The sequence below is a fragment of the Hyla sarda genome, chromosome 5, assembly GCF_029499605.1.
Source record: "Hyla sarda isolate aHylSar1 chromosome 5, aHylSar1.hap1, whole genome shotgun sequence".
NCBI classification, from domain to species: domain Eukaryota; kingdom Metazoa; phylum Chordata; class Amphibia; order Anura; family Hylidae; genus Hyla; species Hyla sarda.
This window is the reverse complement of record NC_079193.1, coordinates 338,514,457-338,539,396: the sequence shown is the minus strand read 5'-3', so window position 1 is coordinate 338,539,396 and position 24,940 is coordinate 338,514,457. Positions and strand designations below refer to the sequence as shown.

Sequence of the window (24,940 nt, the reverse complement as noted above, 5' to 3'; positions counted from 1 at the left end):
GATGGCGGCAACTGAGAGACAGGATGCTGGGGAAGAAGAGGCCTTGCCGGAGCGTCGGGGACACCTCGGGAACGCGGCGACAGCGATGGACGGCGACATCCCGGGCAGCGGTGACGGTCCGGAGCGGCGGGGACAGGTGAGTACAACTTCCTCTAACAGTGGTCTACAACCTGCAGACCCCCAGATGTTGCAAAACTACATCACCCAGCATGCCCGGACAGCCGTTGGCTGTCCGGGCATGCTGGGTGTTGTAGTTTTGCAACATCTGGAGGTCCGCAAGTTGTAAACCACTGTCCTATACTTTACATTGCACGGATTCCCTCAACATGCGATGGTTTCAACAAACGATGGTCCATTTGGAACGGATTACCATCGTATGTTGAGGGACCACTGTATCAGACATAATATGGGTGAGGGCCCTACTCGCGAGAGCTTACAGACTACGAGGAATGGGGCTGAGACAGAAGGCGTAAGGGCTTTATTGATACAATGGTCCAGCCATATTATATAAATAAGACGGGTTACCAGTCACTTGCTAATCTATAAAGGTCTAAAGTACATGGAGAATAGGAGAAGATTGTCAAATATGAACCTTTTGATATCTAAAAGACCTAGATGGTAGTAATAGAAGCCAATGAGGGAATGTTATAGGCCTGCTTGAAGATATGTGGCTTTAGGCCATGTTTAAAACTGTGGACGTTGTGGTTGAGTCTGAGGGATCTGGTGCAGCACAAGCCAAGACTTGGAGATGGGAGAGAGAGGTTCGGATTATAGAAGATTTCATTGGGTGTGTGTGTCTTTGTAAGTGTTGAATGTGTGTGGGTGGAACTGTGTAAGTGATGAAGGTGTGTGTAAGTAAGTGGTAAATTGATAAGAGTGTATCTGTGTAAATGACGAAGGTGTGTGAGTGTATGTGTAAGTGGTAAATTTGTAAGAGTGTGTCTGTAAGTGACAAAGTCGTGTGTGTCTGTGTAAGTGGTGAAGGTGTGTGTGGGTGTGTCTTTGTAAGTAGTAAAGATGTGTGTGAGTGGACTGTGTAAGTGGCGAAGCTGTGTGTAAGTGGTAAATTTGTAAGAGTGTGTCTGCGTAAGTGGTGAAGTTGTGTGTAGGTGTGTCTTTGTAAGTGTTGAAGGTGTGTGTGTAAGTGGTAAATTTTTAAGAGTGTGTCTGGGTAAGTGACGAAAGTGTGTGTGTGGGTGTGTCCTTTGTAAGTGGAAAGGTGTGTGAGTAAGTGGTAAATTTCTAAGAGTGTGTCTGTGTAAGTTACGAAGGTGTGCAAGTGTATCTGTGTAAGTGGTGAAGGTGTGTGTGTGTGTGTGTTTGTGTAAGTGGTGAAGGTGTATGTGAGTGTGTCTTTGTAAGTGGTGAAGGTGTATGTGAGTGTGTCTTTGTAAGTGGTGAAGGTGTATGTGAGTGTGTCTTTGTAAGTGGTGAAGGTGTATGTGAGTGTGTTTGTAAGTGGTGAAGGTGTATGTGGGTGTGTCTTTGTAAGTGGTGAAGGTGTATGTGGGTGTGTCTTTGTAAGTGGTGAAGGTGTATGTGAATGTGTCTTTGTAAGTGGTGAAGGTGTATGTGAATGTGTCTTTGTAAGTGGTGAAGGTGTATGTGAATGTATCTTTGTAAGTGGTGAAGGTGTATGTGAGTGTGTCTTTGTAAGTGGTGAAGGTGTATGTGAATGTATCTTTGTAAGTGGTGAAGATGTATGTGAATGTGTCTTTGTAAGTGGTGAAGATGTATGTGAGTGTGTCTTTGTAAATGGTGAAGGTGTATGTGAATGTGTCTTTGTAAGTGGTGAAGGTGTATGTGAGTGTGTCTTTGTAAGTGGTGAAGGTGTATGTGAGTGTGTCTTTGTAAGTGGTGAAGGTGTATGTGAGTGTGTTTGTAAGTGGTGAAGGTGTATGTGAATGTGTCTTTGTAAGTGGTGAAGGTGTATGTGAATGTGTCTTTGTAAGTGGTGAAGGTGTATGTGAATGTGTCTTTGTAAGTGGTGAAGGTGTATTTGGGTGTGTCTTTGTAAGTGGTGAAGGTGTATGTGAGTGTGTCTTTGTAAGTGGTGAAGGTGTATGTGAATGTGTCTTTGTAAGTGGTGAAGGTGTATGTGAATGTGTCTTTGTAAGTGGTGAAGGTGTATGTGAGTGTGTTTGTAAGTGGTGAAGGTGTATGTGGGTGTCTCTTTGTAAGTGGTAAAGGTGTATGTGAATGTGTCTTTGTAAGTGGTGAAGGTGTATGTGAATGTGTCTTTGTAAGTGGTGAAGGTGTATGTGAATGTGTCTTTGTAAGTGGTGAAGGTGTATTTGGGTGTGTCTTTGTAAGTGGTGAAGGTGTATGTGAGTGTGTCTTTGTAAGTGGTGAAGGTGTATGTGAGTGTGTCTTTGTAAGTGGTGAAGGTGTATGTGAATGTGTCTTTGTAAGTGGTGAAGGTGTATGTGAATGTGTCTTTGTAAGTGGTGAAGGTGTATTTGGGTGTGTCTTTGTAAGTGGTGAAGGTGTATTTGGGTGTGTCTTTGTAAGTGGTGAAGATGTATGTGAATGTGTCTTTGTAAGTGGTGAAGATGTATGTGAGTGTGTCTTTGTAAGTGGTGAAGGTGTATGTGAATGTATCTTTGTAAGTGGTGAAGGTGTATGTGAGTGTGTCTTTGTAAGTGGTGAAGGTGTATGTGAGTGTGTCTTTGTAAGTGGTGAAGGTGTATGTGAATGTGTCTTTGTAAGTGGTGAAGGTGTATTTGGGTGTGTCTTTGTAAGTGGTGAAGGTGTATTTGGGTGTGTCTTTGTAAGTGGTGAAGATGTATGTGAATGTGTCTTTGTAAGTGGTGAAGATGTATGTGAGTGTGTCTTTGTAAGTGGTGAAGGTGTATGTGAATGTATCTTTGTAAGTGGTGAAGGTGTATGTGAGTGTGTCTTTGTAAGTGGTGAAGGTGTATGTGAGTGTGTCTTTGTAAGTGGTGAAGGTGTATGTGGGTGTGTGTGTGTAAATGGTGAAGGTGTATGTGAGTGTGTCTTTGTAAGTGGTGAAGGTGTATTTGGGTGTGTCTTTGTAAGTGGTGAAGGTGTATTTGGGTGTGTCTTTGTAAGTGGTGAAGGTGTATGTGGGTGTGTCTTTGTAAGTGGTGAAGGTGTATGTGGGTGTGTCTTTGTAAGTGGTGAAGGTGTATGTGGGTGTGTCTTTGTAAGTGGTGAAGGTGTATGTGGGTGTGTCTTTGTAAGGGTGCGTTCACACTACGGAATTCCTGTGGAAATCCACGAGCAGAACTCAGCGAGCAGAATTCCGCTGTGTGAACTTAACATTAGTGTGAATGGGTTTTCCGCGAGACCCGTTCACTCTGTGGAATTTCATCAGCAGACAATGCCGCCGCAGAAATTGTTCCGTGCAAAGAAAGAACATGTTCAATGGTAATGGCTCAGTGCCCCGCGGCCCTAGCGCCGAAGCAACCCAGGCAGCGGCTGCCAGGCGGAATCTCCGCTCACGGAATTCAGTGAGCGGAGATTCAGCAGTGTAAACGCACCCTAAGTGGTAAAGATGTGTGTGAGTGGAATTGTGTAAGTGGCGAAGCTGTGTGTATGTAAGTGGTAAAGGTGTATGAGTATGTCTGTGTAAGTGACAAAGGTGTGTGTGGGTGTATCTTTGTAAGTGGTGAAGAAGTGTGAGTGTAAGTGGTGAAGGAGTGTGAGTGTAAGCGGTGAAGGAGTGTAAGTGGCGAAGCTTTGTGTATGTAAGTGGTAAAGGTGTATTAGTATGTCTGTGTAAGTGACAAAGGTGTGTGTGGGTGTATCTTTGTAAGTGGTGAAGAAGTGTGAGTGTAAGTGGTGAAGGAGTGTGAGTGTAAGCGGTGAAGGAGTGTGAGTGTAAGCGTTGAAGGAGTGTGAGTGTAAGCGGTGAAGGAGTGTGAGTGTAAGCGTTGAAGGAGTGTGAGTGTGTATGTGTAAGTGACCTAGGTGTGTGTGTCTGCATAAGGAGAGAAGGTGTGCAAGGGTGCGTCAGTGTAAGTCACCATTTGGATCTGACTAAGAAAAGGAAAGAAAATGTTTACAGTCAGAAAAGAAGTCACCAGATGTAAAAGTGATGTATTCTGCATCTGATCAGTGCTGTATACTCCTGTATAGTCTGCAGGGTAAGGGTACAGTCAGAGACTGCTTGTACAGACCTGGTATATGAGCACCATACAATCATTATTTGGTGTGGTATTATTGGTTATATTTGGTCCTTGTATAGTGGTAGCTAAAAAATGCCCCTGACTGAAAGAGCAAGTGCACTGTTCTTGTTGTTTTGTTGATTTTCAATCCATTGGGGGGGGGGGGGGGGGGTCGTTATAATATCGTTATAATATCTTTTAGGTGGCCATACAGATCAGATAGCTGCAAAATTGCTCATTTTGCCAAACTGCAAAGTGTTTGGTGATTCGACACCTTCCTCTTTCATCACATTTATGCCATAGATTTGCTTGTCACTTACCTGCTGGACCGGGGCACCACCATCTCGGCCAGAGTTTCATATTGCTTCATCCAGTCATTATAATTAAGTCTGAAAAATAAAGTTGATACAAAATTATTTCTGTAAAACTAAATCTCCTCCACAAATGATCAACCAGATGGTAAAGGGAACCGGTCATCACTGTCAGGCGTAGAAGGTAGGTCGGCACTTCCGTGTTCTGTGCTGGTGCACGAGGTGGGGATAAACCAGCACATGGAGAAGGACGATACCCAGCACTCACCAGCGATGCTTAATCATGAAGATTTATTGGTCCATATCAGAAGTTGCAGTACAAAGGACGCGTTTCGGCATATCTGCCTTCCTCAGCTTGCTGCCGCCTCAGCGGCAGCAAGCTGAGGAAGGCAGATATGCCGAAACGCATCCTTTGTACCGCAACTTCTGATATGGACCAATAAATCTTCATGAATAAAGGGGTACTCCGGTGGAAAACTATTTTTTTTTTAAATCAACTGGTTTTTAAATTACTTCTATTTAAAAATCTTAATCCTTCCAGTACTTATCAGATGCTGTATGCTCCACAGGAAGTTCTTTACTTTTTGAATTTCTTTTCTGTCTGACCACAGTGCTCTCTGCTGACACCTCTGTCCATGTCAGGAACTGTCCAGAGCAGGAGCAAATCCCCATAGCAAACCTCTCCTGCTCTGGACAGTTCCTGACATGGACAGAGGTGTCAGCAGAGAGCACTGTGATTAGACAGAAAGGAAATTCAAAAAGAAAAGAACTTCCTCTGGAGCATACAGCGGCTGATAAGTACTGGAAGGATTAAGATTTTTAACTAGAAGTCATTTGCAAATCTGCTTAACTTTCTGGCACCAGTTGATTTAAAAAAAAAATTGTTTTCCACTGGAGTACCCCTTTAAGCATCGCTGGTGAGTGCTGGGTATCATTCATCGCCATCCCTTTCATGCTGCCTGAACCACAAGCCACTGAGGCGGATTCTCATAACCGGACTTGATTTGATAGATCTTTTCCTGTTTGGGTACAAGGAGAGTGCTATCAATCGAGGCTGGTGGGATGGAGAGAAACCTTTGGGGACTACCCCAATGAATTGTGGGTCAGTAAATAGTAAAATTCCTCTAGTCTGTCATTAATGGGACTGAATTGATATTCTGCATTATGGGATTATTTTTGAAAAAATGTGAACAAAAAAGGAACAAAATGAAATGTTTTATTAAACAGAAGAATTTTCTAAATTTTCAAGTTCTTCTTTCTTTCTTCTAGTCTTGTTAGACTCCAGATTAATGGTTTATTCCTGTATTATAAGGACACGCCATGATTTCTCGATCAATAGGGGTTTAACTACTGGGGCCCCACAGATTATGCCAATTAAGGGATACAGAGCTGCTGTAGTGTTGTTCTTCGACATCACTCAGGGGGTGGAGCTAGAGTTCAAAGACGAGATCAAGCCACGCCTCCTGAGACAGCAGAGGATGATGTATTGTCTCAGGGCAGAGGGATGTGTCAGAAGGCACCACACTGACAAGGAGAGGACTACAAAACTTCCTGTGAAAGGTCTCCTGATGATGTCATCCCATGTCTTGGAAGATACATAGCAAGTCTGTGCTGTGTATGGGCTCTGTGCAATGGATAAATGAAGGAAAAGGCAATAGGGGAAAGTATGGGGAGGGGGTGTTCAAATATTCAATTACAGCACATATATGGCTGCCTAACAAGTGTGGATCCAGTAACAGATATTTGGGGGGATTTAAGATTTTAACCCCTTGAGGACACAGCTAATGTTGATTTTTGCCACAACTGTTATTTTTCCATCCACAGACCCATATGTATATATTTTTCCACCAATAATTGTTCTTTGTAATAACACCTTTCATTCTACCACAAAATGTACGGCACAAAAAAAAAATTAAATTTTTTTTAAAAAAAGACACCTAAAGAACTAGGTCCGATTTGTGCTGGATCATTGTGTGTCATTACATGTTGCTGTTGTTCCACAGCTGTCCGTGCACTTCGTTCTTGCAGAGAGGGGGGCTGGGCTGATTTGCACTAAATAAGGTAATGTTGCGACCCCCCAATTAAGTCAAAAATTTATCCTGGATGGAATTATTACGTTTCTTCTGCAGAACAATATCATTTGATCATATTAACTGAGATGCAGCACAATTCAGGGAGCACAACATGGTGATCTTTGGTCACGCAATCTGGGGGCCTCATTTTTAATCTTAGCCCCAGGGCCACACTTAGTCTAAAACCGGCTGTGCCTGATGATGATGATGGCCCTCTGAGCCTGACACACCTAGTGAAGCAGAATAACCCCACTACTTACTTTGGGACAACAACTAATAGAGTGATCAAGTATTCTGAGTCCAAGACAAAGTCTTCTTTCTTCACAATTTCGGCTAGACTTCTGGTTATTAGGCTCCCTCTGTAGGGTAAACACAAAACCCATTTACTGTACAGACACACACACAAACTCCGTGGCCACTTAAACCAGTTTATTGGCAGTGTCAGGAGATGGACCTCCACCTATCGAATAGCAAGGGAATACAGTGGTCCCCCGACATACGATAGTTTCAACATACGATGCTTCTATGTGATGGGGCCATTGCTAAAATGGCTATCCGGTAGCGTTGACAGCTTCAGCAGCCGGCAGATAGCCGTTTAACCGATTGCTGTCTAAGGAGATGGCAACCAGTGTATGGCGAGGGCTCTTGACTCGAGCACGTGCCATATCGGCCAGCCCCCAGCTGATTCCTGTAGCTGGGAGCCGGGGGTTAACATGCAGCGACTGCCGTGGCCGACTATTAACCCTTTAGATCGCCGCTGTCAAAGATGACAGCGGTGTCTAAAGGGGCCTTAAAACACTCCCTGGTGGTTCAGTGGGTGATGAGCACAGAGAACACAGGTCAATGGAGTCCTATGGAACTCCATTGATCTGTATGAGGAATCTAATGAAAGTCCCCTATGGGACTAATAAAGTGTAAAAAAGAAAGTTTAATAAAAGTTAAAAAAAAAACACCTATTAACCCCTTTCTTATTAAAAGTTTTAATCACCCCCCTTTTCCCAAATTCCATATAATAAATATGTAAACATATGTGGTACCGCTGCATGCGAAAATGTCCGAACTATAAAAAATAAAACGTTAATTAAACCGCACGGTCAATGGCGTATACATTAAAAAAAAAGTCCAAAATTATGTATTTTTGGTCACTTTGTATACCCTAAAAAAGCTATAAAATGCGATCAAAAAGTCCCATCAAAACAAAAATTATACCGATAAAAACTACAGACCACAGTGCACAAAATGAGCCCTCACACATCCCCGTATACCGAAAAATGAAAAAGTTATAGGGGACAGAAGAGGACATTTTTAAACATACTAATTTTCGTGCAAACTGTAAAACAAAATAAAATCTATATAAGTTGGGTATGAATTTAATTGTATGGACCTACACACTCTCAACATACAATGGTTGTCCCGGAACCAATTACCAGTTTTCCATAGAGATATGTACTCAACATCCAATGGTTCTGGGGCTCCAGAACAATTACCAGTTTTAACATATGATGGTTTCAACATACAATGATCCTCCTGGAACCAAGTGAGGTCAACGACACGCACATTACCTGCGCACAGCTGCAGCAATGCTGGATCCCAGTATGGGAGATCGCGGGGGGTCCCAGAGGTCGGACCCCCGGCGATCAGACACTTATCCCCTATCATGCGGGGATAAGTGTGTAACACTCCCCGACTGTATAACCCGCCCATCATCCAATAGTCACTCCCATTATTAAAATTAAGTTCACGCCCATCTGACTGATTCCCTGAATTGTCAGGCAAACTATAAACCCTCATATCAGAGGAACAGGAGGACGTATCAAAAAATTGAAATCAGTTGATCAGTGTGATCAGGGCCTCCTAATGCCATTTAATGATAAAGCTTTTTTTTTAATTTTTTTATTTTTTGGCCACAGGTCCTCTTTTAACAAAAATAAATAAATAAATTAAGGATTCTCATGACTTAAACAGCAGCCAAATGACTCACTTTCCAAAAAGTCTAATTTTCCAACGGACCTAGAAACTCACATGATAGGAAAGAAGAGACTCAGCCGACATTAATCATATAGAAAATCCCAGATGGCTGCAGGTAACACATATCTGATCCCGCAGAGTGATATGGCTACCAATGGAATTACATGGAGGGGACTATCCTTGACCTCATGGGTTAAGAATATCCATGACCAGTCCTGCTCTAATATACAGAATTTCATACATTACAATAAAGTCTAAGGCAGTGTTTCCAAATCAGGGTGCCTCCAGCTGTTGCATGACAGCATGCCCGGATAGACCTGGTTGGGAAACACAGGTCTTAGAATAGGTCTCCCAAAAGGTGCAGATAAGGTGTTGCTGCATCCCTCCCAGGAGAATCAGCGCCTTTCATGGTGGTCGAACACATGGCATCTGACACAGCCGATAAGGAACCTACTGTGTACTGAACAGGAGTTTAAAGGGGTACTCCGCCCCTAGACATCTTATCCCCTATCCAAAGGATAGAGGATAAGATGTCTGATTGCGGGGGTCCCGCCGCTGGGCAATCTCTCCTGCAGCACCCGCTTGTCATCAGCTGCACCGATCAAAGATCATGCTGATGACTCACGATACAGGGGCCGGAGTATCGTGATATCATGGCCCCGCCCCCCCCCCCAATACAAGCATCACTAGGGGGAGGGCCGTGACGTCACGATACTTTGGATAGGGGATAAGATGTTTAGAGGCGGAGTACCCCTTTAAGCCCCCCCAAAAAGTCATGTGCTTCACTTCTTTAAATAGTTGCACATTGGCCTACAGGTGGCACTAGAGAGACAACTGGACATAGAATAAGGAATCTTACGCATTTTTCCTTTCGAGATTTTGAAGATTTCCTTTCAAGTTGTTGTAGGCAGAAGCTCTCGCTTTCAGGTCATTGTCAATTTGCGTAACACCCTGTGAATATACAAAAGGAAGAGGTGACAGACTAGTACAACCAACCATGAGTACAAATGAGGCGGCTGGATAATTTTATGCATTAAAGGGTACTTTAGAAAAAAATAAAAGTTGCTGGTTCCTTAAAGGGGTTTCAAAAAGGTTTTCAAACTGGTGCCAGAAAGTTACATAGATTTGTAACTTCTTTTTCAAAATCTTAATCCTTCCAGTAGTTATCAGCTGCTGTATGCTCCAGAGGAAGTTGTGTAGTTCTTTCCAGGAACTATCCGGAGCAGGAGAAGTTTCCTTTGGGGATTTGCTCACGCTTTGGACAGGGTTAAGAATTTTAAATAGAAATAATTTACAAATCTGCATATGCTGCCGGCACCAGTTGATTTGGAAAAGAGAGCCATGTCAAAAGTTGTTGATCCCATCTTGTCAGACTGTTGAGACCTGCTGCGATTGTGAGTTATTAGCTGGAAAGTGGGCAGCACTGCTGCCACCTCTGTCTGTGTCAGGAACTGTTCTGGACAGTTCCTGACACGGACAGAGGTGTCAGCAGAGAGCACTGTGATCATACTGGAAAGAAATTCAAAAAGAAAATAACTTTTTGTGTAGCATACAGCAGCTGATAAGTACTGGAAGGATTAAGATTATTAAATAGAAGTAATTTTCAAATCTGTTTAACTTTCTGGCACCAGTTGATTTGAAAATATTTTTTTTTCCCTCCGAATACCCCTTTAAAGGGGTACTCTGGTGAAAAACTTTTTTTTTTTTTTAAACCAACTAATGCCAGAAAGTTAAACAGATTTGTAAGTTACTTCTATTAAAAAATCTTAATCCTTCCTGTACTTATTAGCTGCTGAATACTACAGCGGATTCTTATCTTTTTGAAACACAGAGCTGTCTGCTGACATCATGAGCGCAGTGCTCTCTGCTGACATCTCTGTCCATTTTAGGAACTGTCCAGAACAGCATATGTTTGCTATGGGGATTTCCTTTTATTCTGGACAGTTCCTAAATTGGACAGAGATGTCAGGAGAGAGCACTGTGTTTCAAACGGAAAAGAATTTCCACTGTAGTATTCAGCAGCTAATAAGTAAAGGAAGGATTAAGATTTTTTAATAGAAGTAATTTACAAATCTGGCAAAGGAATATGGACACCTCTCACACCTGTGCAACGGACTGCCGGCAACGCCTCCGGCAACTCCTTATGCTAGAAAAGAACTCCGTCCGGCACCAAAGTATGGGGTAAAAAGGCTTGTCTTTATTCATTCCACTGCAGGATACATACAGATCAAGATGTCTGACGCGTTTCGCCCTTTACAGGGCTTAATCGTAGACAGTCTACGATTAAGCCCTGTAAAGGGCGAAACGCGTCAGACATCTTGATCTGTATGTATCCTGCAGTGGAATAAATAAAGACAAGCCTTTTTACCCCATACTTTGGTGCCGGACGGAGTTCTTTTCTAATTTACAAATCTGTTTAACTTTCTGGCACCAGTTGATAAAAAAAAAAAAAAAAAACGTTTTTCACCGGAGTACCCCTTTAACTCTTTTTGTCCCCATGGACTGTTCTACCAGTTTAGTCTTACAATTCAGTATGCATATGTCTAACTTTAGCTAGTGTCAGGATCAGTTAACCCCTTAGTTTTGCACATTCCGGATAATGTCAGAGCGTCACGCTGCCTTTTTCGTATGGTTTATATAGGGTAAGCACTGTTGCCCCCTCCCATCATGTGAACGCTCCAAACAATAGTAAGCATTGTCTGCCGGGAACAGAGCAGCCCTTGACCCGCCGTCAACTGAATATTCTTAGATATGATAAACATAAGCCAGAAATAGCCATGAACTGTACAAGGGATCCCTTTTCCGTGACACCATATTTCCTCACCCCGGGCTAGAGTTTCCATTAAGGCGGAAAATGACATTACTGAAACGCAAGTCTTACTTTAGCAATTATTTCTGAAATGTTCTTCAAAGACTGTTTGATGGGGTACTTTGCCATGTCCCACTGGAACCTTGTGATGTATGTGACCAAGTCCACTGAAAAAGAAGAGAGAGCGGTGAGGGGACGGCAGACACGAGCCGCTAAATTCACGTGCGCGTCGGTCGTCATGTGCTTCTTAGTCGTCTCCCTATGAATGAGCCGTCTGCTGCACTGAGAGAGTCTCCACCAGTACGGACGGACTCACTCACTGGGAATCTCTGATATTAAAAGTGGTATTTAATTTAATCATAGTACTTCAATCCTCTTTCCTGTGACGGGTGGAATAACCTATGATTTAAAACATTACGGGGAAAACTAGAGCAGGAAAACTACCCCAAGCTGAAAATAAATGTAAAAAAAGATCAAATTGCAAAAAAAAAACAGATTAAGACATTCAGGCTTGTTAAAAGTCACTGTAGTGGAATGCAGAATTCCATATGTTGAAAAACTACAACTCTCAGCATGCCCGGACAGCCGTTGGCTGTCCGGGCATACTGGGAGTTGTATTTTTGCAATATCTGGAGGTCCACAGTTTGGAGACCACTGAAATAGATGACCCCCCATACTGCACATGTCAAGATAATAAGGCCAAAGGCTGTCAGGGTATGCTGGGAGTTGTAGTTGTGCATACACTGGGGAGCTACAGAATGGGGCAACACTGTAATAGATCCATGGGGACACACACACATCCCGCCACTAAATCATGTGGGGGGGACCGATGATGACCGAATCCCCCCAGTATTGCCCGCAATCCCAACTTAAAAAGTGAGCCTGCAGGCAAAGTTGGGATTGCGGGTGGAAGGGAGAGGAGAAGGAGTCAGCGTCAGAAGGTGCAGGATGCAGAGATGTCCCAGTCTTCTGCCGCGGCCACTTTAAATGACTGGAGGCTGAAGGGAGGCGGTGCACGCAGGCACGACACTGACGGATAGAAGGAAGACAGGCAGCCGGCCAGGTAATTATACCAGCACAGCACGCTGCCTTTACTGCTCTGATCACTGCTCCTCCACTCCAAGGACCTAGCTATAGGGGCACTGGGGGGGCCTACACCTAGCTTTAGGGGCACTGGGGGGCCTACACCTAGCTATAGGGGCACTGGGGGCCTACACCTAGCTATAGGGGCACTGGGGGCCTACACCTAGCTATAGGGGCACTGGGGGCCTACACCTAGCTATAGGGGCACTGGGGGTCTACACCTAGCTATAGGGGCACTGGGGGCCTACACCTAGCTATAGGGGCACTGGGGGCCTACACCTAGCTATAGGGGCACTGGGGGCCTACACCTAGCTATAGGGGCACTGGGGGTCTACACCTAGCTATAGGGGCACTGGGGGTCTACACCTAGCTATAGGGGCACTGGGGGTCTACACCTAGCTATAGGGGCACTGGGGGCCTACACCTAGCAATAGGGGCACTGGGGGCCTACACCTAGCTATAGGGGCACTGGGGGCCTACACCTAGCTATAGATTGGTGTGTGGTGGGAGGGGCCATAACCCTCCTTGTAGTGGTGGGAGGTGATTGGTGTGTGGTGGGAGGGGGCGTGACCCTCCTTGTGGTGGTGGGAGGTGATTGGTGTGCCTGCTCATGTAGCCTTGTCCATAAGTTTTCTCTTGCCCATGACTCATGGACAAGCCTGATACTGCTTCAGGACTGATTGGTGTCCCAGTAGGTATGGGGACCCCTAGCGATGGGTTTTTTCAGGAGTTTTATTTATTTAATATTCAAAAAATATTAACAAACATATTACAAAAGGTCTTTAATTTTCATCAGTAACAACATATATCTGACAGTGCCCATTGAAGTGATGAAAAAGCATACACAGCTGCTGTGGATATACAAGCACTCAGAGTTATGGATCCTAAAACAGAGGTCAAAAAAATAATATGTTTAATAGACAATTACTTAACATGTACAGTCTATGTAAAAGAGAGTAATACCTCCACTGGCCAATAGATTCTCCTGCACCTTGTCTCTGCTGTCCTCCAATACGTCTGCCATGTACTGAGCAACCTTCTTCACTGTTCTGTGAAACAACATTTAGGACAGATACATTTACTGACTAAAGCTGGTTTCAATATCATAGTACAATAATAATAATATTAAAGGGGTACTTCGGCGGAAAACATTTTTTTTTTTTTTTTTTTTATCAACTGGTGCCAGAAAGTTAAACAGATTTGTAAATTACTTCTATTAAAAAATCTTTATCCTTCCAGTACTTTTTAGCAGCTGTAAGCTACAGAGGAATTACTTTTCTTTTTGAATTTATTTTCTGTCTCGTGCTCTCTGCTGACACCTGATGCCTATATCAGGAACTGTCCAGAGCAGGAGAAAATCCCTATAGCAAACCTAGGCAGGATACAACCGCAACAGCATAAAAAAAAGAGGTGCGATCAGGGCTCTTCTCCAGGTATGAAGTACGTCAAATGGAACGGACTTCATACCCGGAGAAGAGCGCCGATTGCGCCTCTTTTTTTTCCGCGGTTTTTGTATCCTGCATTCCAGACTGTCCAAGAGGTTTCCAGGACGGAGTGGTGCCAGCAGCACTTCCGGTTTCCTGCACACTGATTCCTGCATACTGCTTCGGCTACAGGCGCTACATGGTGTTGTGCTCAAAGTACAACACCAGAAGGTGAGCCAGACTTCTAATCTCTTACGATCTAGCTGGTTGCTAAGGGTAACGACACATTGTTACGCCTTGTATATCTGTTTCTTTTTTTTCATATTCTACTTGCATAGCAAACCTATGCTGCTCTGGACAGTTCCTGACATGGACAGAGGTGTCAGTAGAGAGCACTGTGGTCAGACAGAAAAGAAATTCAAAAAGAAAATAAATTCCTCTATAGCATACAGCTGCTAAAAAGTACTGGAAGGGTAAAGATTTTTTAATAGAAGTAATTTACAAATCTGTTTAACTTTCTGGCACCAGTTCATTTAAAAAAAAATGTTTTTCCACCGGAGTACCCCTTTAAGGAATAGTTAAAATGGTGAAGTAAACAAACAATCTCCAATTCATTCAGGCTTACATTTTTTAATTTTCCCATCCCTCTACAGAGCTTACCATCAGACCAATCAGGGAATAAAATTATATTTTTATTTGCAAACATTGGTCTTTTGTTTTGCATGGATGCTTCATCAGGGAATAAAATAAAACACGTTGGGTTTGGTGGGATACTGAGGTACTGCTTTGACGCTATATGTTCCTTTGCTAACATTGGCTGCTGCCTTAATAGATGTATACTGAGCTTGTATTCTGTGGTTTGCATGCTTTTTTCCCCAGGTCTAATATTATGTGCACTGATGTCTGGCTCAGAATACACTTGTGGGTTGGAGATTTTTAGGTTACTGCAATAGAGAGTGGACACTTTGCATGGGGTACATCTTGAGTCCCAATCATTTGGGTTCATATTGTAGCAGAATACTCCGTACATATAGGATCTGCTATAGATATCAATGTAACTCAATGACTGAACACAGCATCAATTCTGCAGCATATTCTGTATGTGTGAATATTCTCCAAAGAACCATTGCTGGCTAGGACTGCCCTGTTCATGCATAAATAATGAATAGTTTCATATTTTCATATATTCAGAGAGGGGATACACATAATTATGTGTGTGTATATATATATATATATATATATATATATATATATATATATATATACATATACATATACATATACATATACACACACACACACACACATACACAGTCATCGCCATAAATGTTGGCATCCCTGAAATTTTTCAAGAAAATGAAGTATCTCTCTCAGAGAAGGATTACAGTAAGTTTGGGTTCCCATTACGTTTTCCCCCATATGGGATCGCATACGGCAGGGGGGGGGGAGCTAAAAACTTGCGCTCCCGTGTGCCTTTCTATGTGCTCCCGCAATTCATTTCAGTGAGCCGACCGCAGTGAAAGGTTCGGTCCGGTCGGCTCATATTTGTCCCGTATTTGCTTTTTCCCCGCACCTAAAACCGTGGTCGACCACGGTTTTAGGTCCGGTTGTAAAAGCGCATACGGGGCAAAAATGAGCCAACCGGACCGAACCTTTCACTGCGGTCGGCTCACTGAAATGAATTACATACGGGAGCGCATAGAAAGGCACACGGGAGCGCAAGTTTTTAGCTCCCCCCCCTGCAGTATGCGCTCACGTATGGGGGGAAACTTAATGGGAACCCAGCCTCACACATGTTTTGCTATACACATGTTTATTCCCTTTGTGTGTATTGGAAATAAACAAAACAAAAAAAGGGAGGAAAAAAGCAATTTGGACATAATGTCACACCAAACTCCAAAAATGGGCTGGACAAAATTATTGGCACCCTTTCAAAATTGTGGATAAATAAGATTGTTTCAAGCATGTGATGCTCCTTTAAACTCACCTGGGGCAAGTAACAGGTGTGGGCAATATAAAAATCACACCTGAAAGCAGATAAAAAGGAGAGAAGTTCACTTAGTCTTTGCATTGTGTGTCTGTGTGTGCCACACTAAGCATGGACAACAGAAAGAGGAGAAGGGAACTGTATGAGGACTTGAGAACCAAAATTGTGGAAAAATATCAACAATCTCAAGGTTACAAGTCCATCTCCAGAGATCTAGATTTGCCTTTGTCCACAGTGCGCAACATTATCAAGAAGTTTGCAACCCATGGCACTGTAGCTAATCTCCCTGGGCTGGACGGAAGAAAAAAAATGAATGAAAGGTGTCAACGCAGGATTGTCAGGATGGTGGATAAGCAGCCCCAAACAAGTTCCAAAGATATTCAATCTGTCTTGCAGGCTCAGGGACATTTAAATGAAATGAAACACTATGGCGGGAGACCCAGGAGGACCCCACTGCTGACACAGAGACATAAAAAAGCAAGACTACATTTTACGAAAATGAACTTGAAAATGCAAAATCCTTCTGGGAAAACGTCTTGTGGACAGATGAGACCTAGATAGAACTTTTTGGTAAAGTAAAGCACATCATTCTACTGTTTACCAAAAGTGGAATGAGGCCTACAAAGAAAAGAACACCGTACCTACAGTGAAATATGGTGGAGGTTCAATGATGTTTTGGGGTTGTTTTGCTGCCTCTGGCACTGGGTGCCTTGAATTTGTACAAGGCATCATGAAATCTGAGGATTACCAACGGATTTTGGGTCACACTGTACAGCCCAGTGTCAGAAAGCTGAGTTTTCATCCGAGATCTTGGGTCTCCCAGCAGGACAATGACCCCAAACATACATCAAAAAGCCCCCAGAAATGGATGGCAACAAAGTGCTGGAGAGTTCTGAAGGGGCAGCAACAAGTCCAGATCTAAATCCCATTGAACACCTGTGGAGAGATCTTAAAATTGCTGTTGGGAAAAGGCGCCTTCCAACAAGAGAGACCTGGAGCAGTTTGTAAAGGAAGAGTCATCCAACATTCCGGCTGAGAGGTGTAAGGAAGCAACTGATTTCAGTTATTTTTTCAAAAGGGTGTGCAACCAAATATTAAGTTAAGGGTGCCAATAATTTTGTCCAGACCATTTTTGGAGTTTGGTGACATTATGTCCAATTTGCTTTTTTTCCCTCCCTTTTTTGGTTTAGTTCAAATACACACAAAGGGAATAAACATGTGTTTAGCAAAACATGTGTTACTGCAATCCTTTTCTATGAGAAATCCAAAATTTTCTTGAAAAATTTCAAGGGTTGCCAACATTTATACATATATATATATATATATATATATATATATATATATATATATATATATATATATATATATATATATACACACACACACACACACACACACACACACACACACACACACACAGTTATCCCTCATCTTACAATGGCCTCAACATACAATAGTTTCAACATACAATGGTCTTTTCTGTATGTCAATGGCTGTAAGAAGTGACCAATCAGAATGGACATTTCACTGGTAAAATCCCTGTATACTGGCTGTCTAGTAGCGCCCCCTACAGTACAGGGAGGTATATATCTCAACTGGCTCAAGAAAGTTAAACAGATTTATAAATGACTTCTATTAAAAAAAATCTTAATCCTTCCAACAATTATCAGCTGCTGAAGTGGAGTTGTTCTTTTCTGTCTGGCAACAGTGCTCTCTGCTGACATCTATGCTTGTCTCGGGAACTGCACAGAGTAGAAGAGGTTTGCTATGGGGATTTGCTTCTACTCTGGACAGTTCCCGAGACACGTGTCATCAGAGAGCACTTAGACAGAAAGGAACAACTCAATTTCAGCAGCTCATAAGTACTGAAAGGATTAAGATTTTTTAAATAGAAGTAATTTACAAATCTGTTTAACTTTCTGGAGCCAGTTGATAAATATAAAAAAAAAATGTTTCCTGGATAATCCCTTTAAGCAGTGGCCAGTCCAGGTGCAGCCTTTAATTATAGGTGAAGAGCAAGTGTTAGCAGCCGCCACTAGCGCTTGCTATTAAACGATAATTGTGGGCTGCACTTGGACTTGCCACAGTTTAAAGCAACCCGTCCAGGTTTCCAGACACCATAAATGAAGGACCTTAACGTTGAAGTGATTACTTATAAAAAATGAATAGCTTTTTTGGGACACAAATCTATTTTAATAGATCGTTAAAAGAAAACAAATGGCAGGCACTGTATACCACAAGCCGGCTAGGTTAGGAAGGGTTGCCTATGAATGGACCAGTGGTGCTCTACTCATAGAAACAAATCCTTTATCAAAACCACAGTAAATAAGAAAAGTGGCACTCACCATGTCTTTATAGCTTCAAGATTTATTCAATGTAATCGTCGATACATGGCTGTAGCAGGCATAGACGCCAGTGTGTGTGTTCTCTAATTGGTCCAAATAGAGCGCGCACATATTGGCATCCACGCCCGCTACAGTCACGTATTGACGTTTGTATTGGATAAATCTTGAAGCTAAAAAAACATAGTGAGTGATACTTTTGTTTCTTATTTACTGTCTTCATTGGAATTACCCAACGGGCAGGAATGGGCCCTCAATATAAAATTACCAAACCCCAGGGCTGTAGCCTTTAATAGACAACCCCTAAAATGTTGTGACCCAAGAAACAAAAAAAAAAAAAGAGTTAAAAACTGATACAAAAGGAGGGCAACTGTATGGTGGATAGAATAAATTCGGAGTTACTACTCCGTCATTATAAGTATGTGGCACTGTAGTACACCGGTATAGAACAGTCTGTTATATAGAACGATTCCTAAAGCACCTTGAGTGTCTTTTTATATGGTCACTGTTGTTTTATCAAGCGTTGCACAAATCAATAGTACAAGTGCTTAAAAGAAAAAAAAACCTGAAAACATTTCCTCTTGTTTTAACAACTCACTGAGGCATCCAGTTACATGCTACCTATAGAAGTCTATGGGTAGGGGGTAGGGAAAGGAGGAGAAGAAACTAAAAGAGCTGGAAGCAGACAAAGACAGTAGAGAGAGTGCACAAGCTTACTCAGAGTATTAGATCTTTACAAAGGGCATTATTCATATCTATTCATATCTTAAAATGTTTAGCACTGCCCTATAATGTCCCCCATGCTGCTGCTTCATATGATGCCCTTCTAGGCTTTTTAGAGAGTCTTAAAGGGGTATTCCGGGTGATCTCCCTGCAGCAGCCCACATTCTATGCGTAGCTGCATCTGAAGTTTTGGAAACCGCCGGGCTTCCGAGACGGGGACGTGACGTCACGCCATGCCCCCTCCATTCATTTCTATAGATGCCCCCTCCATTCATTTCTATGGGAGGGGGCGTAACAGCCACAAGGCCCCCTCCCATAGACATGAATGGAGGGGGCGTGGCGTGACGTCACATCCCCGTCTCGAAAGCCCGGAGGTTTCCGAAACTTTGCCCGGAATACCCCTTTAATTCCTTTATTGGTACTGCCCCCCCCCCCCAGTGTTAACCCATCTGCTCATGTATGTAAGGAAGCTGCGTATGATTCTTCCAGGTTACATTTGTCAAAGTAAAGAAGAAGTGATTGCAAATTGCAATGATATGACAATCGTTTATGATCAGTAAATGTCTGACCTCTGGGACTACCACTGATCTTAGTAAAGAAGACACTGCAGCCCCCACTGTCCTCTCCTGTAGAGCGGTGCTCCTGGGCACCTGGCTCCCTGCCCCGGCTTTCACCTGCATGGAGCTAAGCTGCAGTTTCCCAGCACAAATATAATTTTTCCAATGGGAAACGGCTGTTGAAATCCATGTCACTAGTTCATACCTACTGCAGATGTGATGTAGTATGTTAAGGACTTGATAAATTCCAAGGGCATATGCTACACTGGATAAAGCTTACTGTAAGTGAGCAACATTTTACTGTACAAGTAGGCAATACTCAGAGGACTGGGAAACAGCTGATCCCTATAAGGAAGTGACTACAACCTTTAGTGATCAGCTACCAAAACGGAGGAAGCTGCGGGGGATCTGCTACAGCAATCTACCTCCTAGCCTGACCCGACCACCACTCTTTCTAAGCTTACTATTTCATATACGATAGACGAAAATGGTACATTAAGTCATTTGCATTGTGAACATATAAATTTATAGCATTTACCCTTCTACAAATGCATCCAGTTTAGCCAGTTCATCGGACAAACCCACCAGGACATCAAGAGTGCCGACCTGTATTAAAGCAAAACCACAACGTTATTTCAAGACTTCTAAATCCCCCAAGATGTATTCCTGTTTATTAAAAGCTAGCATGAAACAGAAGCGCATTATTAAATGGAAAAGCAAAATCTTTTTAGGTTAGGTCAATGTGACCATAGACAGGGACTGTGAGAAAAGACAGGGACTACGGAAAAGATGAGAAGCAAAGTACTCAAAGTGGCTAAAGAAAGCTAAAATAAGTGCTGTCTAGTACGTAACACTAAAAAAAGCTGGAGAGAAGAGCTTTACAGTCTATGGCTGCCGCCCGTGTACCGTATTTTTCGCCGTATAAGACGCACTTTTTCTTCCCCAAAACTGGGGGGGAAAAGTCGGTGCGTCTTATACGGCGAATACACCCCTATCGCGGCGGTCCCTGCGGCCATCAACGGCCGGGACCCGCGGCTAATACAGGACATCACCGATTGCAGTGATTCCCTGTATTAACCCTTCAGATGTGGCGATCAAAGCTGACCGCCGCATCTGAAGGGAAAGTGACACTAACCCGGCTGTTTTGTCGGGCTGTTCGCGACCGCTGCGATTTCACCGCGGCGGTCCCGAACAGCCCGACTGAATAGCCGGGTTAGTGCTTACAGGACACCGGGAGGGACCTTACCTGCCTCCTCGGTGTCTTCTCCGTTCAGGGATCCCCTGTATGGCCGGCGCTCTCCTTCCTCATCATCACGTCGTTGCGTACGTGCGTCGGCGTGCGTAAAGACGTGATGGCGGCGACGGAGAGCGAGGATACCCGGCCGGCAGCAGAGACGTTACGGAGCGACGGGGACACCGCGACAGCGATGGAGCGACATCCAGGGCAGCGGTGACGGGTCCGGAGCGGCGGGGACACGTGAGTATTACCTCCTATGCAGTGGTCTTCAATCTGCGGACCTCCAGATGTTGCAAAACTACAACTCCCAGCATGCCCGGACAGCCGTTGGCTGTCCGGGCATGCTGGGAGTTGTAGTTTTGCAACATCTGGAGGTCCGCAGGTTGAAGACCACTATTGGGTTCAAAATCTTTATTTTTTTAGATTTTGCACCTATAAATTGGGTGCGTCTTATACGCCGGTGCGTCCTATAGGACGAAAAATACGGTAATTGTCCAGCGCCTCTGCCTCTAGTGACGCATTGACAGGACCGTCACAGGCAGGTGAGCAGACATAGCAGACCCCTCTTCCCTCTATCTCTAACCCTTCTAAACTGCTTTAAAAAAAACATTTTATTTATGGCTATAAAGTATCCAAAGCTCCGAACTAGAGATGAGAGAAGTTACAGTACTTCGATTCTGCACGTAACCTCACGTTTCGGCGGTCGCTCACTTTATCCTGCATGAATTAGTTCAACTTTCAGGTGCTCCGGTGGGCTGGGAAAGGTGGATACAGTCCTAGGAAAGAGTCTCCAGCCACCGGAGCACCTGAAAGCTGAACTAATTAATGCAGGATAAAGTCAGCAACCGCCGAAACGTGCGTTTACGTGCAGAATCGAAGTATTGTAACTTTGCTCATCTCTACTCGGAACCAAGGTATTGCCTGGATTATGCTTGTGAAGCCCTACTGCAATGTGTGGCCACCCTAATAAGAGTTTGACGTGAAAGATGCACTTTAAAGAAGTGATCCAGGGAAGTGTGTGTGTGTGTGTGTGTCTATATATATGTGTATATGTTTGTGTGTGAATGATAGAGGCACTATTTTTTTTTTTTTTTTTTTTAAATCAACTGGTGCCAGAAAGTTAAACAGATTTGTAAAGGACTTCTATTAAAAAATCTTAATCCTCCCAGTACTTATTAGCTGCTGAATACTACAGAGGAAATTCTTTTCTTTTTGGAACACAGAGCTCTCTGCTGAATCACGACCACAGTGCTCTCTGCTGACATCTCTGTCCATTTTAAGAACTGTCCAGAGCAGCATCTGTTTGCTATGGGGATTTTCTCCTACTCTGGACAGTTCCTAAAATGGACAGAGATGTCAGCAGAGAGCACTGTGGTCATGATGTCAGCAGAGAGCACTGTGTACCAAAAAGAAAAAAATTTCCTCTGTAGTATTCAGCAGCTAATAAGTACTGGAAGGATTATGATTTTTTAATAGAAGTAATTTACAAATCTGTTTAACTTTCTGGCACCAGTTGATTTAAAAAAAAAAAAAAGTTTTCCACCGGAGTACCCCTTTAATAAAGTTTGAGCACAATTTAGTTAGTATATGGGAAGAATTGGGTAAATTTGTGGGTCACCTAGGTGACCTTACAGTTTCTTACTAATTGGCTGAGGCTGCACACACTTTCCAGCTAAAGGGAGCACGACTCATCAGTGCAGGGCAGAAATCATGTGGTCTGTGTGGTTCAGGAGGGTGGGAGCTGCTTTCAGAGAGGGATTTGGACAAAGACACAATGAAAGGCTGGATAATGTCTTTTCCTCATTCCCTGCATCTACTGAAAGAGGAGGAACTGCTGTATATAGCTAATGAATGAGAATTAGACAATGAAATTGGTTGGTGAGAGGGAAAGGATGGGCTATGTCCAAAAATGTTTTTTTGTTTTGAGACAAAATTTCAGCACAAAAAAATTTCCGCCAGATAACTGTTTTACATGAGAATGATCCAAAGTTTACATTAGTCACGGCAGTTTTTCAAAAGTGGGCGTGGTTATGTAAATTTCATGTTTTACCTGATATTTTTAAAGGGATGAGAGTCCATTTTACATCGAAAATGTCACACCAGCTCACAGAAATTACAAAAATGGTTGTATTTTTTTTTTCTTTTCTTTAGTTTTTTATGGGGGGAAAAAGGTGTTATTTAACCCCTACAGGACCCATGACGTAACGGTACGTCCCGACACCCTGGGTCTTAAGGACCAGGGACGTACATTTACGTCATGGGCAGTTTTAGTCCCCGCCGTGTGCCGGGCGGGGATCGGAGCGGGATGCCTGCTGAAATCATTCAGCAGGCATCCCGTGCAAATGCCCAGGGGGGTCATCAGACCCCCCCATGTCGGTGATCGCGGCAAATCGCAAGTGAATTCACACTTGCGATTTGCGCGATTCCGGGTCATTACGGGTCTATAGCGACCCGGTGACCCGGAATGTAAGGGGGATCGCGGGTGTCTAAGACACCCACGATCCCCCTGTAGCGATAGGAGTGAGGTGGCAGAGTTGCCACCCCTCCTATCCCTGCTATTGGTGGTCTAGACGTGACCACCAATAGCAGATCGGGGGCGGGGGGTTTACTTTCGTTTTCCCCGTCCTGCCCTCCCACAATAGGCGGGGCAGGACGGGGAAATGACGGGGACCGGCGCCGAAGATCCACTTACCGATCCGGGCGGGCGACGGAGGCTGCAGGCGACGGAGATCGGCGGGCGGCGATGACGTGCGGCTGGATCCGACGGAAGCCGGTGAGTTGCCTAGCAACATCTGGAGGGTACAGTTTGAGACCATTATACAGTGGTCTCTAACTGTAGCCCTCCAGATGTTGCAAAACTACAACTCCCAGCATGCCCAGACTGCTGTTTGGGCATGCTGGAATATGTAGTTTTGCAACAGCTGGAGGGCTACAGTTTGAGACCACTATATAGTGGTCCCTAAACTGTAGCCCTCCAGATCTTGCAAAACTACAACTCCTAGCATGCTCAAACAACTGTTTGCTGTCAGGGCATGCTGGGAATTGTAGTTTTGCAACAGCTGGAGGTCCACAGTTTGGAGATCACTTTGCAGTGTTCTCTAAAACTGTAGCCCTCCAGATGCAAAACTGCAAATCCCAGCATGTCCAAACAGCAATCAGCTGTCTCGGCATGCTGGGAATTGTAGTTGCGTACCTCCAGCTATTGCATAACTACATCTCCCAGCATGCCCTTCGGCGATCAGTATATGCTGGGAGTTGTAGTTTTGCAACAGCTGGAGGCACACTGGTTGGAAAATACTGTTAGGTAACAGAACCTAACTGAAGGTTTTCCAACCAGTGTGCCTCCAGCTGTTGCAAAAGTACAACTCCCAGCATGCACGGTCTGTCAGTACATGCTGGGAGTTGTAGTTTTGAAACAGCTGGAGGTTTACCCCCCCCCCCCCATGTGAACGTACAGGGTACATTCACACGGGCAGGCTTACAGTAAGTTTCCTGCTTCAAGTTTGGGCTGCGGCAAATTTTTCGCGCAGCTCAAACTTCTAGCGAGAAACTCACCGTAACCCGCCAGTGCGAATGTACCCTAAAAACACTACACTACACTACACTAACACATAATAAAGGGTAAAACACAACATATACACCTCTTACACTGTCCCCCCAATAAAAAGGAAAAACGTATTGTATGGCAGTGTTTCCAAAACGGAGCCTCCAGCTGTTGCAAAACAACAACTCCCAGCATTTCCGGACAGCCATTGACTGTCCAGGAATGCTGGGAATTTAGCAACAGCTGGAGGCACCCTGTTTGGGAATCACTGGCATAGAATACCCCTATGTCCACCCCTGTGCAATCCCTAATTTAATCCTCAAATGCGCATGGTGCTCTCTCACTTCGGAGCCCTGCCGTATTTCAAGGAAACAGTTTAGGGCCACATATGGGGTATCTCCGTACTCAGGAGAAATTGCACTACTAATTTTGGGGGCTTTTTCTCCTTTTACCCCTTATGAAAAGGAAAAGTTGGGGCTACACCAGCTTGTTAGTGTAAAAAAATAAAAAAATTTACACTAATATGCCGGTGTTGCCCTTTACTTTTTATTTTCACAAGCGTTAAAAGGAAAATAAGACCCCCAAAATTTGTAACGCAATTTCTCCTGAGTACAGAAATACCCCAGATGTGGGCGTAAAATGCTCTGCGGGCGCACAACAAGGCTCAGGAGTGAGAGCGCACCATGTACATTTGAGGTCTAAATTGGTGATTTGCACAGGGGTGGCAGATTTTACAGCGGTTCTGACATAAAC

The 24,940-nt window shown here is 43.8% G+C and overlaps 1 protein-coding gene across 1 annotated transcript in view; it reads right to left on the bottom strand.

Moving 5' to 3' along the window:
• The window catches only part of ATP6V1C1 (ATPase H+ transporting V1 subunit C1), a 54,384-nt gene that overhangs the window by 11,555 nt on the left and 17,889 nt on the right, over positions 1 to 24,940 (bottom strand). Inside the window, exons 3-8 of the mRNA XM_056522537.1 lie at positions 19,945 to 20,012; positions 13,337 to 13,422; positions 11,363 to 11,457; positions 9,341 to 9,432; positions 6,774 to 6,872; positions 4,451 to 4,519 (exon numbers count right to left, since the gene is read on the bottom strand). Coding sequence (XP_056378512.1) covers positions 4,451 to 4,519; positions 6,774 to 6,872; positions 9,341 to 9,432; positions 11,363 to 11,457; positions 13,337 to 13,422; positions 19,945 to 20,012 — 509 coding nt within the window. The remainder of the gene's footprint in view (positions 1 to 4,450; positions 4,520 to 6,773; positions 6,873 to 9,340; positions 9,433 to 11,362; positions 11,458 to 13,336; positions 13,423 to 19,944; positions 20,013 to 24,940) is intronic.